Source organism: Sander lucioperca, chromosome 18, assembly GCF_008315115.2.
Source record: "Sander lucioperca isolate FBNREF2018 chromosome 18, SLUC_FBN_1.2, whole genome shotgun sequence".
NCBI lineage: Eukaryota > Metazoa > Chordata > Actinopteri > Perciformes > Percidae > Sander > Sander lucioperca.
The window spans coordinates 13,862,753-13,879,043 of NC_050190.1; the positions used below are offsets into that span (position 1 = coordinate 13,862,753).

The window sequence follows — 16,291 nt, forward strand, 5'->3', positions numbered from 1 at the left end:
GCAGACATTTTGACGTCTTAGCAGGAAAAGCACAGGTGGAATTAATTAATCAATGAATTATAGGTCCACTACATTTAGGTGTGCTTGTCCCTGTTATTGCGCATGCTGTCTCACTATGTAGGACACTTACATAACATCGGACTACAATTGAAAGTCTTATTTTTAGTGTGTCATCCTTAAGAAACTAAAGTAAATGAATGCACACCACATCACCTAAATTAACGATACCAGTTTATCTCACATGCCATGTCTCGCTTCCCTTACTAAAAAGAATTTAAAAAAAAAACTATCAGTTTATTTATATTATTGCTGCTAGTTCACTGCAGTTTTCTCCCTCTGCTATTGAGTTGCCATTTCACCTATTAAGAATGAATAGTGAGATGCAAAAGATATGCATTAGGTGAGTATTATAAGTTTAGGTTCTTTTTCTTCCAAATTACTTGGTGACTTTGCTCATTTCAGACTACATTTACACGTGGCCGGCTATTTTCATAAATGGACATTTAGAACCTCTATGTTTTCAGAAAAGTGTTCGTTTACATGTACCCGTGTATATATATATGCTGTCAATGCTGTGAAGAGCATGCCACACCTGTAGGTGGCAGTGTAACAAGAAGCTCAAGCCCACGTTAGCCAATCAGAATCCCGAAAATAGCAACAACAGCAACGACTCACTTCCTCTTTCTCTCTCTCGGCTGCCTAAACCTCCGTTTGTCTAAGTTTACATGCAAACGTGCAAAGTTTTCCAAAATCTCCACTTTGGCTGGAGTTTTTAGAAATAATCGTTTTCTGTGATAAAAACGGGGTTTTCGTGTAAATGAGAGGCCAAACCGCAGGAAAATATCTGCATTTTCCCTTCGTGTAAACGGGCCATTAATCTATTAAAAACAGGCTTTTCTCACAGCAGACATGAGGATTTGTCATAGTAGGAAAAGCCCTGGTGTTACGAATGACATTAATGATGGCTCTGTTCTATTCACGTGTCCCAGACAGTGTGACAGTCAACATAATACCTGGACCCTGAAACTGCTACTAAAATTCAGCTAGCATTAATTTTATTATTAACACCAGTGTTTTCACTAATGCGATGTGTCGAGAAATCTTCTGTGAAAAAGATGTATTGCAGTTTAAAAGTTATGCTATATGCATTGTGTTTCAACACCAGTCTAGCCACTTTTGGGAGTCAACATGACTGCGGACATCAGGAATAACTAAGAAAGCAAAAATCAATATAGTATCTTGATTTATCAATCCTGCAATCCAACATTTAGAATCAAGCCTCATATATGCCTAAAATGCTCGTCTAATAGTGGAAACTAATTCCTCCTTTTGTATGGATGTTTATGGAAATTACTTGTAATGTTTAGATCAAGTAAATAAGAAAAGAAACAGACCTTTAAAGTTCAATTTTCCATTATAAATCAGAATCCAGTTCTGCATGTCTACTTTCTTTCAGTGTCAAAAACTATTACAAATGCAAATAAACTAAGTATTGGGATGATTCTGCCACCATAGACAATACTACTGGCAAGTGTGTGAGGCACTAGAATGAGTAGGTGAAGCTAGTGAGGTGAATTAATAGTCATTAGAAAATAATGCACTCTATTCATTAGCACAAGGACACACTTGACACATTTGTAATGCTTGAAATCATTTATTAGCAATCAAGAAGAATTGCTGCACTACATGAATTACAAGAAAGAAAGAAAGATACAATCATTGCTTCATTCACAAGATGTGATAATTCATCATATCCCAGATAGTGATTTAGGACAGGAGGAATGGTGGTTCAACAGTGGCTTTAGCAGTGTGGTTAAACCACAGATGGTAGTTCACATAGTAGCCATCATTGTACATGTAGAGCTTCTGATCAGTGGGATTGTAGTCTAGGTTGGAAAACTTATCCTGGAATCTCTCAAAGGGAACACTGACGTGGCTCTCTTGTTTGGTTTTGGTGTCATACTTGTAAAATATCTCTTCAGTTTGGATATCAACTGTTCTGACGGCATACAGAACGCCACACACCATGAAGGCATTGCTCACTCCTGGTTTATAGACACTAGTCTGCCATTCCTCCTCAACCCCAAAGGAAGGCTCATTTATTTTAGCAATGACCATCCGACCACTGGACACCTCTGTGGCAAAGGTAACCCACAGGCCGCTTTCATCAGCAGCAAAGTCAAAGTTCTGATTGGGAGAGTTGCTGTAGGAGAATCTAGTGCTAGCCCTAGCAATCACCCTGTGCTCATATTTCATGGTGGTGAAATTCAGTTTGGCTAACCCAAATGGGTTGTTGCACTGATAATACAGAGTGTTGTCACGGATGATGAAATTGTTCCCTGTGCCAGTCCAGCTGCTGTGTAAGTTGTGATGCTGGAATTGGTTTCTCAGAATGAGGTTCTTGTAGTTAGTGTAGAACCTAATGTCAACAATGGAGCTACTGGTGTACCCCGAGTACCAGTACATAGATTCTCTGTCAGGAACAGGCTTTGAATCTTTTCCCCAGCCTCCATATTTGTAGCCCGAATTAAGATGGGCATTCAGGTGGCTTACGATGGGCTTGCTGACCTTGATGATACCTGTGTGTGCACAAGAACCTGCAGAGAGAGAGAGAGAGAGAGAGCGAGAGAGAGAGTGGAAAAAAATCAAATTCAGTCCAAAGAGGACTTAGATTTATATGTGGATATTAGTGTGAATGAGCTTACCAATGTTAGGGTTGAAAAGCTCCTGGTGGCGTCTCTCACACTCCTCTAGTTGCAGCTGCACCTTGACGTACTCCCGACGCGTCACCAGAACCACATTCTTGTCGTAGGTCTTCTCCAGCCGGTTCAGGGTCCCCACCATGGCTGTGATCTAAGAGTAAACACATGGTTTGCCAGTGGATTGGCATTATATATGTTGATGCAGTGATCATCGTGACTTACCTGTATGCGCAGAGACTTGAAGACAGTGGTGGAGCCTCTGATGGAGAGCTGCAGCTCTTTAATCAGAGCCTCCACCTGTTTGATCTGCACCTTCATCTCGTCCACATCAACATCTCTGTAGGCATCGGGGTTCTTCTCCATTTTTTCTATTTCTGCTGTCAGCTTTATTATCTTTTCAGCATATGCTGTCAGCTTGGTCTCATAGTCGTCCAGCTGAAATAAAGTAAAAGCATTTTACACATTTTTGTCCCTCTCAAATATGTTATCATCTGTTGCACATGCTTCTTATATGCCTGAGCACCTTGCCCATCTCGAGCTCCAGTTTGTGTGAAATTTCCCCAGCTGTCTGCTCTACCGCTACCAGGTCTTTAATAGGAAAAGTAGAACTGGGCAAGAAGGCATCACAAGAACACCTGTCCCCACTTCCACCTCCTGTCTCATTCTTCGCACTCCCCTCGCTCCAAAGGCCTACACGCTGAAAAAGAAATGGTCACATGAACATACAGTAGATCTGCTTACCTCTAATGTGAGAGCCTCAAAGAATAAAGATGAATCAGTTGATCTAAGTCATGCCATACATACCCCCCAGGCCATTGTGGAGCTCAGCAGTGCTACAAAGTAAAGAGTGCTGATCATTCTTGGTGCAGTCAGAGTTGTAATGAATAGGACAGCTGGATCTTTGGGGCTTATATAGCCTTGTTTCAACATCTTGCAGGTTGCAGCACCTATCCTAGTTCACAGCACTGTTAGCCAAGGCACAAGCCAGGATGTAACACTTAATGTTATCTTCAGCTAACAGAAATGAAATACTCAGATGTTTGTTTGGTATGATCAAATGTTTGGTTGTGCATCAGAATTTGTGGGTCTACCATCTGACAGAGTTCCCAGGTGTTATGAATTGTTTTGTTTCCCCAGATGGTCTGAATGCTGAATATGCTGTACTGTGCATATTATTTAGAGATTAGAATCTCAAGACAAATAATTAAAATCTATCTTTATTTAATAATTATGTGTAACAAAGTAGCAAACAGTCAGGCAAAAATAATCATAACGTTTAAAGTTTAACAATCACTTGACACTTTGATTCTTTGAGTCTTTATCCAGACGTTTCATGGTTTTCTTTTTCTTTACTTTCTTGGTTTTGGCTTTAACCACTGGCTGCTTGGCATCAAGAGCAGGCCTGGACCTGGTCAGGTGGTTAGCAGTAGGGCTTAGCTTGCTGTGGACCATCTCTGGATCAGAGCGTATACCCTGGGCAGAGATGGACTGGCCTGGAGCAGAGCGAGGGGAGTCATCCAGCAGGTTTGGCTGAGAGTAGGAGCGCATAGCTGGGGAACTGGTGGGACGGTAAGGGGCTATGCCTCCTAACATGGGCAGATGGACATGCTCATTGCTCAGATTAGTGACAGAATAGCGACTGCTGTTGGACATGACAATGTGGTGCCAAGAACTTAGAGGGGTGGCAGAGAAGTGCTGAGGGCCACTTGAATCCTCTTTGGCACCTCCTGGAGACATGACCATGGAGCTGCGTGGTGTTACAGCCTCCACAGCGCTCTGGAAGGTCTTGAGGATGCGGTCGCTCTTCTGCTTCTCTTTCTTCTGACGGGACTCAACCTTCCTCAGCTGGCGGCGGTGATCCCTCATCATCTGTTTCCTTGTATCTGCCAGTCCCCTGCACAGAAACAACAGATAACGTATCACTCATTTAGGACGTCATTCACTGTGAAGATCTGGACCAATTCCCAGCTCATAACTAAAACAAAATTGGTTCAACTAAACCATTGTTCAAACAATGTTAAAACTAATGATTGTACAAATTCCCAGCAATGTCATCACTCAATGTTTTGCAACAATAAACCTTATCACATAACAGGCCTACACTGTAAAGCAATTTAGAAGGCCAACATGTGAGTGTGATCACAGTAGATGTGCTCACCTGTAGTCTACCATTCCTGTCCTGTCACGATCAAGTCTCTGAACCAGCTCCTCAATCTGGTATCGATCCAAAGGAATACTTGATTGCTTTTCACAGGACAGAAGGAAAAATCAAAAAGTCAGTTTCTTTCAGTGATTCACTCATCCCTCACAGTATGCTTTTATTGATTTGCTGTGTGTTGGTCAATGTTTAGCGTCAGAAAAGATTTGTGAGAAGGACTAGAAGTGAGCTCATCACGCATGATTTCAGAGGACAATTTCATGCTATTTTGCCCTGCAAATGTCACTGCCTGCACAGTTAAAGATATCAATTTATCTGGAAACCTGCACCGCCTTCCTGAAGTCAGCAACAGGGACTCGCATGGTGCCATCTTTGTCAATATTCCGAAAGAAATCCCACAGGCGTAGCTTGCGTTGATCTAAATAATCCTTCAAAAGCATTGGGAAAAGACATTTAGACAATTATGTGATACACGCAGAACCAAACAAAGAAAGAGTTGCCATCATTTGACAGTTTTACAAAATTAATATGTGAGTAAAATACTTGAATACATAAATATAAGATTACATTTTCATATAAAATGATGGAATGTAACCAGATTTTTTTCTGTTTTTTTTGGATTCTTATTGTCATAGGTGACCAAAACACACCTGGATGACTTTCATTGGATCAACACGTTTTGGTGGCTTTTTAGCAATGAAGCCTCCGACTCCTCCAAACTGCACATCCAAACCAGGATGCTCCTGACATGTCCCCTCCAACAGATGCACGAAGGTCTCATTTACCAGCACATTCTGCTTGGTAAAAAGGTTTAAAAAAGACACAGGATACAGGGTATTTATTGTGCTTCATTTCATTGTGAAAGGTTTGATTTGTTTGAACAGTGATAGAAATGATATGACAGAACAGTCAGATCAGGATGCTTGCCAGACAGACAGACAGACAGACAGACAGACAGACAGTGGTGTCACAGTAACTCACACATATGTTGATCTCTTCCAAGGCAGTTCTAGGTGTGTTCTTCACCACATTAACCAGGGCCAGTGCCCCCTCTACTGTTAAAGAGTTGTAAGCCAGCTAAGGGAGTGTAAGAATTAAACATCACATTGTATGTATCTGCATCATACTGATGAGCTTAATACAACCTTGTTTACCCACCAGTAGAACTCGGAGTGTGTCATTAAACTCAAGACCCCGGCACAGCATGCCGACACCCTCATTGGTGAGGCGGTTGTTGTTGAGGTTGAGGTGCACCAGAGTGTTGTTGAATTTTAGGGCCTCTCCCATAGCCAGGGCGCCCTCATTCCCAAAACCGTTCCACGATAAGTCAAGGTGTTTTAACATTATATTTACCTAAATATGGAGAACGTGATCAGATGTTGAATACCAAGTCAGTGATCAAATGAATGTCTTATACAGCCATACCTTGAGTCCAGCACAAATAGCCACAGCCCCTTTCATTCTAAGATGGTTCCAGCTAAGATCCAACACCTCAAGACCCTCGTTGTTTGCTGTAGAAACAGAAGGTAAGATCAGAGAAAAATACTTCCCATGGTAATTTCTCTTGTTTGGCGTTACATTCATAAAGTTCGTCACATCTACAAGGACATTAGGATTAGTGACTTTTACCGTACCCAACAGTTGTCCCAAATGTTCCCCTCCTTTTCCACAAAACTCATTATGGCTCAGGTCTAGTTCCTTTATTCTGGAATTGGTCTACATGTAAAAAAAAAAAAAATAGCCTACCATTACTTAATTACAAACCACAACTAAAATGTAATTTGTAATCATGAGGCTTAAAGGTCTGTGTTTGAGTAACTGATTATTAATCACTTACTGACAAGGCATCTGCAAAATATTTTGCATCATCATCAGTAAATCTATTTCCTGTTGGGACAAAATAATGTTTAAATATATAAAATAAGTATACTAATAAATACAAATAATAATCTCATGACTAAATTTAAAGATCTTGTGGGATAGTTTTCTTTTCCATCTTTCCATCATTGTGTCTAGCATGGTCTCAGTACATCACTACTGTCAGCGCAGTTATTGCTGTTTATTGTTACCTGAAATTACCTGAAAGTTTCATAGATTTCAATGAAATGTTGTCCAGCAACACTTTAGCCACATACTCAGCCCCTGCAGACTTCAGATAGTTGTTGGACAAATCCTGAAAGCAAAACAGATGCTGGTACAGTACGCTGCATTATCCACTGTAAAAGTCAAATTCCACCTGAAGAGCACTTGTACCCTCTAGAGGTAGGTTTGCAGTCCGACATACCAGGTGCTGCAAGGTGAGATTAGCCCTCAGCATCTCCACAAGGTATTTGGCTCCCTCAGCTTGAATGTGATTGTCTGCCAGCTCCAGAGTGTTGATATGCATATCAGTCTAAATACAAAGAGTTTATCAGAAACTTTCTATAACAAAAAAACAAAAACAAAAAAACACTCAATAACATGCATTTTAAACATACCACCAAAGCAATAGCAAGTGCCTTGCACCCCAAAGGTCCTAGCCCATGGTGGCTGAGGGATATGATTGTAGAGTCAAGGTTTCGTATAAAGTAGGAGACTGGTACCACACCCACCAGCTTGCAGGCCTGGAGGTACACTTCAGATATAGACATCTCCTTGTTGCTCTCCTCTTTTTCTGGAATTGAGTATCCCAAACTACATAAGAACCAATGTACGGGCCCTTGTCTATACATACAGTAACAAATGTATGTTTCACAGCAACACTTTGTTAAAACAAGCTTTTTATTTGCATTGTTTTTGGAATGTTTTTTTTACCTCATTATAAATTAACAGTACAAATGTACAGCTTTACAGTAAGAGCAGCAAAATGGCTTACACTGTATTTACCCAAGAACTCCAAGAATAACTTCAATGTAGCTCTACTTACCATCCGACTCTAAGTCTGTGTCAAACTCATCATCCATGCTCTGGGGTAGAGTTGGGGATGGACAATCATCATCTTTTAAGCAGAGGGACTCAAAAGACAGCGTCGACATTGCTGTAAGCTGTCAGAACCTATGTCCTGTTTGAAACCATTTCCCAGACACAAAGAGAATGCAGTCTTCGGGTTATTTGTTCATTTATTCCTGTGTGTTCTGTATGGGCTGGCACTGTGAAATGAAATAGGTCTGTGCTGTCCAGTAGGTAATTCTACCCCTCAGATAACGTTTCCTGTGTAGTGACATCAACAATTAATGCCTTAGTGTGGTAACAATGCTGTGTTTTTTTTAGTAACTCCAAGCAAAGCTGTAAGTAGGCCTACAGCATGACAGTGTGAAATGATATGGCTAATGGCATTTTATAGGATGTTGTACATTTTCATATTATCTTACTTTAGAGAATGCTGTAATTTTAATTTAATTTTTTATTTTTACCAGATTAAGACAAACAAAAAAAACACATTCTTGAGGAAACCATACCAGTGACATTTTTACTGGCCCCTAAACATTTGGACCACCAACAACGTCAGAACGCGCATGCGCTAATTTCAGAACAGAAAACATGATTGTCAGCGTGTTGTATTATGCGCTCTACCCACTGGCACGGTACCTGGCCAGTCGACACTCAGGTAAATCTTACAGCATGTTTTCGTCCAAGTGTCCGTGTTTTAAAGTGTCGGTGTCAGTATGTGCATTTAATTTGGGTAGCTGTTAGGAGCTAACGTTTGCAAACGTTATGTTTAGCTTGCTTCTGACTGAACGCCCGACATTTGTTGGCTTGAGCGTTAGGATCATGGGGATTTAAACTACAACTCGGCGTGACTTTTCCTGTGATTACCCAGTATGAGCTAATATTTCCACCTTTTGCACGTAAGCCACATTATGTTATGCTATTCAGCTAATTCTAACTTTAGCCCGCGGAAACGTGGGTTAGCTTGCCCTTTCTAGACTTCCCTCATTACGTCACAACATCCCCCACGTGTTACTGTTTTGCTGTGTTCTTATGTTCAATAAGAAAGATACAGAATGTCGCATATGACACTGGTTGTCATTGTTTTTGGTAAACTGAATGACACAAGCTAAATAGTTCAGTATGTTTCAGCTTTGTATGAATGCATCAATGTTTTAACACGAATCTTATCTTTAAGAGGTCTCAAAGAAGGGTCTCCCTCCTGCTGTGGTTAATGGCAACACAGTGTGGCATGGTGGTGCTGTCACAACCAGAAGCTTCACAGAGTCTCAGAAAACCATGCTGGACCAGTGGCTCAGCCCATGCAGTGAGACGAAGGGAGAAACGAAAGAAAGGATGAAAGAACCAAGCCCAGAAAAGGAAGACGAAATGAGGCCTGACAAAAAACAGCTGATGGCTGTCCTGTATGAAGAAACAAAGAATGAGGATGCTTCAAAAATTAGTGAGGTGAAATCTGCACTGAAGGAGAAAGAAACAGAGACGAGAAATGAACAGCAACAAGACAAAGTGGAAGCTTCCAAGCAAGTGGACAGGGAAATATCGAAGAAAGAGGACAGAGAAATAACTATTCACCATGAGGTGTTCCATATGAAGCAAAACACAGAGGATGGAAGTTTTTTTCCAACTGAGGACATTAGCTCCGAGCAAGCTCTTGGGGCACAACTAGAGCACCTGCAAACAGAGGACAGCACTCTAGAAACCACCAGATCAGTGCAGGAAAAATTAAAGATACCAAGCTTGGAAGAGTCAGTAACTCCAGCTGTGCCAAGCATACGAGATACTACTCATCCAGTACAGGAACAAATACAGATACAACGCTTGTTAGAGTCAGTAATTCCAGCTGTGCCAAGCATACGAGATACTACCCATCCAGTACAAGAACAAATGCAGATACAAAACCTGGAAGAGTCAATGGCTCCAGCTAAAACTACAGCTGAAGTAACTGAGTGCTGGGATGAATATGTGGCTCCAACTGCTGATGGTGGGGAAAGCGGTTCTATGCTGTTACTTTCCTCCCTTCTCTCTAACACTCAAACCCTCCTAGTCAGTGGGCAGCATGATACACAGACTAGCTGGCACTTTCCTGCAGGACCTGGCCTGGCAGAAGAAGTGCAGTGCCCACTGTGGCAATTTCCTGCCTTGAGCTATTACCCTCCAATAGAGCCGATAGTGCCATTTGAAGGTCAGTAATCTGATATCTCCCTTTACTGGGACAGTTTCATTTTTAGCTTTCTTAATTGTAATATTCCCACTGTAGTGATATTTGTCTAAACTCTCCAGTAGTTTAATATCCAGCTGTTAATTTGTTTGTTTTCCACCTAGTAATGTGGAGAGTATGGGAGAATGTGGATGAGAGTGCCACTGCCGCAGAGCCCTTCCCATTCACAAAGGCCTCGATGGACTTCACTGTTATGTCCTACAACATCCTTGCTGAAGACCTACTAAAGGCCAACCAGGAGCTGTACACACACTGCCCCCTGGAGGTGCTGGACTGGAGCTACCGCTGCAGCCTACTCCTAGAGGAAATAAAGAAATGGGAACCAGATGTGAGTCAAGTGCCAGCTGATTCAAAATAGATTGTACATTTGTCTTTTGTTCATTTATAAATGCAAACTTAACACATTTTAATTGTAATCTTAAGGTGTCCACTAATGAGTTGTGTGCATTCTCTTGTGTGTAGATTCTGTGTCTCCAAGAAGTTCAGGAGAACCACTACCATGAACAACTGTATCCAGTCCTGTCTCAGATGGGTAAGTCATCTGAGAAAATACAGTGGAACAATTATGTTGGATGATATTATGACAAAGACATTACATATATTGTCTCTTCATGCTGTCGCTCCAGGTTACACCTGTGTGTACAAGCGGCGTACAGGGACCAAGACAGACGGCTGTGCTACGTGCTATCGTAGCAGTTGCTTCTTTGAGGTGTCGGTCACCTCGCTGGAGTTCTTCAGGCCAGAGACGGAGATGCTGGACCGGCACAATGTGGGCATTGTTTTGTTGCTTCGGCCAGTGGTCATCCAGGGGTCAGAGGTCAAGGCGAAGGGCTCACCCCTCTGCGTGGCCAACACCCACCTGCTCTTCAACCCTAGCAGGGGTGATGTGAAGCTGGCTCAGCTCGCCATAATGCTGGCAGAAATTGACAGCGTGGTCAAGTCCTGTAAGGCCAAAGGCAAACACTGTAACCTTATATTATGTGGGGACTTTAATTCTGTCCCCCACACGCCTCTGTACAAGCTGATCACCACCGGCGAGCTCTACTTCCAGGGTCTACCAGCATGGATGGTGAGTCTTAGGGCCCTGACACACCAACCAGACGGGCCGACCGTCGGCAGAAAAGCCAGTCGGACTGATCAGTCGGGTCCCGAGGTCCAAAAAATGCCTCAGAACACACTGAGGTGACGCCGACTTGAGTGTACGCTCTGCGTGTGCGCGAAACGTAATACGTCTCCATAGCAGCAGGCGGCGCTGCTCTGTATTGTTTCCATTAACAGTCTGATTATTTACCAGAAAATGAAAACCGGCAGCTGATTGGACAAACGCGTCACGTGGTTCTTTTTTCTCCGGAAATTCACAGCCAGACTGTCATGGCGGCTTATTCAGAATACGATCTCATATTGTACTAAAATAGTTCACTGAAACGTGTTTCTGGAAACATTTTAAGCGAGAAATAGGCCATGCAGTTGCTGAATCTGTCTTCATTTCAGATTAACAAAGGTCAGTTTAAAAGATTTTCGTCAGATTTTGAGCGGCTCATCCGCTCCCCATTTCCGGGTGAGTCCCGACTGCCCTGTCCCCGACTGAACATGTCGGGTCAGCCCAAATGAATGCCAACGGCTCCTCGGACGGCCGACGGCACGGGACACACCGAACAGACTCGAGTCACGGACCAGGCCAGACGGCCCGACGCCCGATTATCGGGCTGGTGTGTCTTCTCTCTTAAACACTGCAAAATACAACTGCGTGGAATTACCTGCAAATATCTAGCTTCTCTTACATGACTTATATTAGGCTCTTTGTTCCAGGTTTTCTGCCATGATGCTTGCAGGAATTACCTCTGTACCATGTATGTATTCACCATGTCCAACAGATATCGGGTCAAGAGGATCAGTCATACAAAGCCTATTGTCACAGACTGTTTGCCCCCCTGTGGCCCAGCTCTCTGGGAATCACTGACAGCTGCCAGTACACTACTGTCAAGGAGGCATTGAAGAGCCAGAATCAGAAATCAGGTCAGTGTTTGAAAGCGTAGTATGTTTTGTACTAGGGCTGCGCAATATATAATTTTTTTATCGTCATCGCGATATCAACTGGTGCAATAAACACATCGCAAAATGCTGCGACTTATCACGAAAGACACAAGATTTTGAAAGAAAATCAGTAGAAAACTTAACCCTTTTATATTCAATTCAATTCTTCACTTTGTTCAATAAAACATTGTTTTAAATAGGGCTGGGACGATTCGTCGACGTCATCGATTACGTAAATGCGTCGACACAAATAATTTGCGTCGATGCGGCGCGTTTCTTTAACTGTCTATGAGCGTCACTCACGTGTAAATCTAAAAATAGCAGGGTTTCCCGCAGCACTTTGCAGTTTAGGCGGCCGCCAGCCTGCCGCCTGAACTACGTTGGGTCAAAAAAAAGCATCTGAGCGCGTAAGCGCAAGCTTAGGCCGGTTACACACTGGATGCGTCGCGCGAGCGTGGTGTTTCTGTTGCGTCTCACGGTACAGATCCATATGTCCGACACGACTGAAGCGTGGTGTCGCGACATCATAGATCAATGGTTGATGCTCCACGCCCCTGACCGGCAGCTGATTGGACGAACGCGTGTCGTGGGTTTGGCTTCTCGAGAATTTCAACAGAGTGTCATGGCGGCTCGTTGAGAAAACGATCTCGTATTTTACGAAAATAGTTCACCGAAACGTGTTTCTGAAAACATTTTAAGCGAGAAATAGGCCATGCAGTTGCTGAATCTGTCTTCATTTCAGATCAACAAAGGTCAGTTTAAAAGATTTTCGTCTACTTCTACTGGATAGTCGCATCGCGTTCACCGGATTCATTTGCATAAAGATGGGCATCGGCGAGCTTCTTGATGCGCAACATTTTCTCAAATGCAGCGCCGCCTTCCTGGAAACAGAAGCGTCGCACGGCCAGGTGGATCTGCACCGTCAGAAGCGTGGCCGCTGCGTGGATTTTTCTGTGTCCTACACACCGGGCCAGAAGCGTGTGTGACGCGGCGCTGCTCCTGCTGCTAGGTACAAGGAGGGCTGATCTCGGGACATAGCGCCGACACATTCAAACTCTGAATACTGGGTAAGTGGGCTGTCTGTTTATAACAACTTTGTGTAGCTGGACCGTCACTCAGAACACACACTACGTTGTTATTGTAGCCTATTCTACCCTTTATAGGCGTGTTCGACGTATGGGGAGAGTTGTTAAACTTAAAATAAATATATAGCCTACTGATTTGATTAAAGTAAGACAACGTCGGCAGTATTGACTGCAAAATATGTTACAGAATATTTCGTTCTGTATGACAGGTGCTATATTTGAAAATCTTTTCTCTGAAATTTTTTATTACATTTATAGCTACATTGATGTCAAAACCTAGAGACTTTCAAACATCAAGATGTCATTTATTAATATGCATTCGTGTCTAAATGACATATAAACATATTTTCCTATTCTATTTTGCATGGAAACGCTTCCAACACCCTCGCGTCTCGCGTGAAAAATAGGCGTCGGTTCTATTTCTAGCAGGCACGCGGCTCGAGACGCGTCTCACGCAGGCAGTGTGTAAGCTCTAACGGTACAGATCCATTTGTCCGACACGACTGAAGCGTGGTGTCGCGACGTCATACATCCATGGTTGATGCTCCACGCCCTTGACCGGCAGATTGGACGAACGCCTTACGTGGGTTTGTCTTCTCAAGAATTTCAACAGAGTGTCATGGCGGCTCGTTGAGAATACGGTCTAGTATTTTACGAAAATAGTTCACCAAAACGTGTTTCTGAAAACATTTTAAGCGAGAAATAGCCCATACAGTTGCTGAATCTGTCTTTATTTCAGATCGACAAAGGTCAGTTTAAAAGATTTTCGTCTACTTCTACTGGATAGTCGCCTGGCGTTCAACGGATTCACCGTAACGGTGCAGATCCACCTGGCCGTGCGACGCTTCTGTCGCGCCGCGCTCCACTCTATTCCTATGGGTGACGTCAAGCGACTTCAACGTGCACGCAAAGCATTCCGGGAAGGCGGCGCTGCATTTGAGAAAATGTTGCACGTCAAGAAGCTCGCCGATGCCCATCTTTATGCAAATGAATCCGTTGAACGTGACGCGACTATCCAGTAGAAGTAGACGAAAATCTTTTAAACTGACCTTTGTTGATCTGAAATGAAGACAGATTCAGTAACTGTATGGCCTATTTCTCACTTAAAATGTTTTCAGAAACACGTTTCGGTGAACTATTTTCGTAAAATACTAGACCGTATTCTCAACGAGCCGCCATGACACTGTTGAAATTCTCGAGAAGCCAAACCAACGTCAGGCGTTCGTCCAATCAGCTGCCGGTCAAGGGCGTGGAGCATCAACCCTGGATGTATGACGTCGCGACACCACGCTTCAGTCGTGTCGGACATATGGATCTGTACCGGAAGCGTCTCGCGAGCGTGAAGTCAATACTGCCGACGTTGTCTTGCTTTTATCAAATCAGTAGGCTATATATTTATGTTTAACAACTCTCTCCCCATATGTCGAACAAGCCTATATATAAAGGGTAGGATAGGCTACAATAACAACGTAGTGTGTGTTCTGAGTGACGGTCCAACATCCACAAACAGACAGCCCACTTACCCATTTTTCAGAGTTTGAATCTGTCGGCGCTATGTCCCGAGATCAGCCCTCCCTGTTCCTAGCTGCAGGAGCAGCGCCGCGTGACGCGTCAGACACGCTTCTGGTGTGTAGGACACAGAAAAATCCACGCAGCCGCCACGCGTCTGAGACGCAACAGGAACGCCACGCTCGCGCGACGCATCCAGTGTGTAACCGGCCTTAAATCTGTCCTGTCTGCATATTGACAGACAGCGGAGCTTCGACACACACACACACACACACACACACACACACACACACACACACACGTGCGCGCGCGCAGAGGTGCGGGAGAACTACGTCGGCTTTGCAGTTATGTTGAAGTCCCAGAGAGTCACTGTAATGCTGATAAATTGGTTTCAAGTGTGGTTACAGTTTTCAAAACTTAACGCAGACAGCGTTTGCTGCGATATGATATTAATGGCGAGCCGAAAGTGTTCGCGGTGACACTTCCTCCTGAGACATGCAGGCACAACAGTGGTTTCTGTGCCCTGGTGGCTGACTGACAGGCTGAGGTTGTAAGGCAAGGCAACTTTATTTCTACAGCACCTTTCAGCAACAAGGCAATTCAGTTCCATTCCTTTGCACTTAAGTTAGTTCTCCATTAGTTCAATGTTGACAACAGGGCAGTCACCAAGTTTATTGTTAAAGGTTTGTGTCATTATGCAGTTTGCACTAAAAAGTCTTTGTTGTTTACATTCCTTTGCATTTTAGTTAGTTCAATTATTACAGTTCGGATTGATACCAATCCTGAGTATCTGACTGGTGCACCCCTATCCAAAAGCACAACCAGTTTTATTAATGTTACTCTGAGTGAGCAGTGTTACCAGAATTTTTTAATTTTGATAACTGTTTTGATTCACAACTAAGGTGGAAAATAAAAGTTTTGTGTTTTAATGTATTTTTGTTGATGTTGAAATGGATTTTAAGACAGCAAAGCAAATACAGGCTACTCTTTTTGCACTTGCTCTGTTTACTTTAAGTTTTTATTTTTGTATTCCTCCTGAAAGTCACTTTATTTTGGCTTCAGGTTGCACTACAAATTCATTTTACTTGAACAGTGCAGTGTTAAACAATTTTAATAAATAGAGATTTGAACCTTATTGAAATTTGTTTTGTGTAAATTGTTAATAGTTGAGCAATGGGAAAATAATTGCTAATTGAAAAATTAATCGTTAGATTAATCGAAAAATTAATCGATAGATTAATCGTTTAAAAAAATAATCGTTTGGGACAGCCCTAGTTTTAAATGCACCGAGCAATTTGTTGTATTTTAGCAGATTACTAAAGGCAGCAGAAATGCAGAACTGAGTATACTTTAATATCTGTTTATTTATCTCAAGTAATATTGTTATATCGTTGTGATATTCAATAAGGTATCGCATATTTTCCTCATATCGGGCAGCCCTATTTTGTACCTACTGTTAATTTTATGCCTCCGTGGCCCATGTTGACCTCCAAAATCATATCAGTTAATCCTTGAGTCTAAGTAGACGTTTGTGCCAAAGTTAAAGAAATTCCCTCCAGGGTTCCTGTCCACAAGAATGGGACGGACAGACAGACAACCCGAAAACATAGTAAATGTCTGATGGCATTTTATATCCAAGAGGTCAAAGGTAGGTTTC

At 42.7% G+C, this 16,291-nt stretch overlaps 3 protein-coding genes across 5 annotated transcripts in view; 1 reads left to right on the forward strand and 2 right to left on the reverse strand.

The window, feature by feature from the left end:
* Window positions 1–1,641: 1,641 nt before the first annotated feature.
* On the reverse strand, window positions 1,642–3,578 carry LOC116035572 (olfactomedin-4-like). Its single transcript, XM_031278750.1, has 5 exons — window positions 3,507–3,578; window positions 3,226–3,399; window positions 2,925–3,137; window positions 2,706–2,853; window positions 1,642–2,597 (listed from the first exon to the last, which is right to left on the reverse strand). The coding sequence occupies exons 1-5, from the start codon at window positions 3,558–3,560 to the stop codon at window positions 1,768–1,770; spliced, it is 1,419 nt and encodes a 472-aa protein (XP_031134610.1). The 5' UTR covers window positions 3,561–3,578; the 3' UTR covers window positions 1,642–1,767.
* Window positions 3,579–3,755: 177 nt separating this feature from the next.
* LOC116035559 (leucine-rich repeat-containing protein 74A) lies at window positions 3,756–8,280 on the reverse strand. The gene is made up of 13 exons (XM_031278718.2): window positions 7,766–8,280; window positions 7,338–7,513; window positions 7,145–7,252; window positions 6,940–7,033; window positions 6,698–6,747; window positions 6,495–6,576; window positions 6,286–6,371; window positions 6,019–6,213; window positions 5,842–5,937; window positions 5,511–5,654; window positions 5,184–5,288; window positions 4,861–4,946; window positions 3,756–4,596 (listed from the first exon to the last, which is right to left on the reverse strand). The coding sequence occupies exons 1-13, from the start codon at window positions 7,872–7,874 to the stop codon at window positions 3,993–3,995; spliced, it is 1,935 nt and encodes a 644-aa protein (XP_031134578.1). The 5' UTR covers window positions 7,875–8,280; the 3' UTR covers window positions 3,756–3,992.
* A 50-nt stretch (window positions 8,281–8,330) lies between these two features.
* The window catches only part of angel1 (angel homolog 1 (Drosophila)), a 12,863-nt gene continuing 4,902 nt past the window's right edge, over window positions 8,331–16,291 (forward strand). The window contains exons 1-7 of one of the 3 annotated variants that reach the window (XM_031278709.2): window positions 8,331–8,446; window positions 8,966–9,970; window positions 10,111–10,334; window positions 10,469–10,538; window positions 10,633–11,075; window positions 11,881–12,022; window positions 16,194–16,282. In XM_031278709.2, coding sequence (XP_031134569.1) covers window positions 8,380–8,446; window positions 8,966–9,970; window positions 10,111–10,334; window positions 10,469–10,538; window positions 10,633–11,075; window positions 11,881–12,022; window positions 16,194–16,255 — 2,013 coding nt within the window. In that variant the 5' untranslated portion in view covers window positions 8,331–8,379 and the 3' untranslated portion in view covers window positions 16,256–16,282. Of the gene's footprint in view, window positions 8,447–8,506; window positions 8,688–8,965; window positions 9,971–10,110; window positions 10,335–10,468; window positions 10,539–10,632; window positions 11,076–11,880; window positions 12,023–16,193; window positions 16,283–16,291 lie in introns of those variants that run through there. The other 2 variants (XM_031278707.2, XM_031278708.2) reach the window with 2 other exon arrangements.

Coding starts and splice junctions, on each gene's coding strand:
- LOC116035572 (XM_031278750.1), bottom strand. CDS start 3,560: ATGATCAGCACTCTTTACTTTGTAGCACTGCTGAGCTCCACAATGGCC. Junction 3,400..3,506: donor GCTCCACAATGGCCTGGGGG/GTATGTATGGCA, acceptor TTTCTTTTTCAG/CGTGTAGGCCTTTGGAGCGA. Junction 2,854..2,924: donor TCAAGTCTCTGCGCATACAG/GTAAGTCACGAT, acceptor GTTTACTCTTAG/ATCACAGCCATGGTGGGGAC.
- LOC116035559 (XM_031278718.2), bottom strand. CDS start 7,874: ATGTCGACGCTGTCTTTTGAGTCCCTCTGCTTAAAAGATGATGATTGT. Junction 6,577..6,697: donor ATTTTGCAGATGCCTTGTCA/GTAAGTGATTAA, acceptor TTTTACATGTAG/ACCAATTCCAGAATAAAGGA. Junction 5,655..5,841: donor TGGAAGAGATCAACATATGT/GTGAGTTACTGT, acceptor TTTACCAAGCAG/AATGTGCTGGTAAATGAGAC.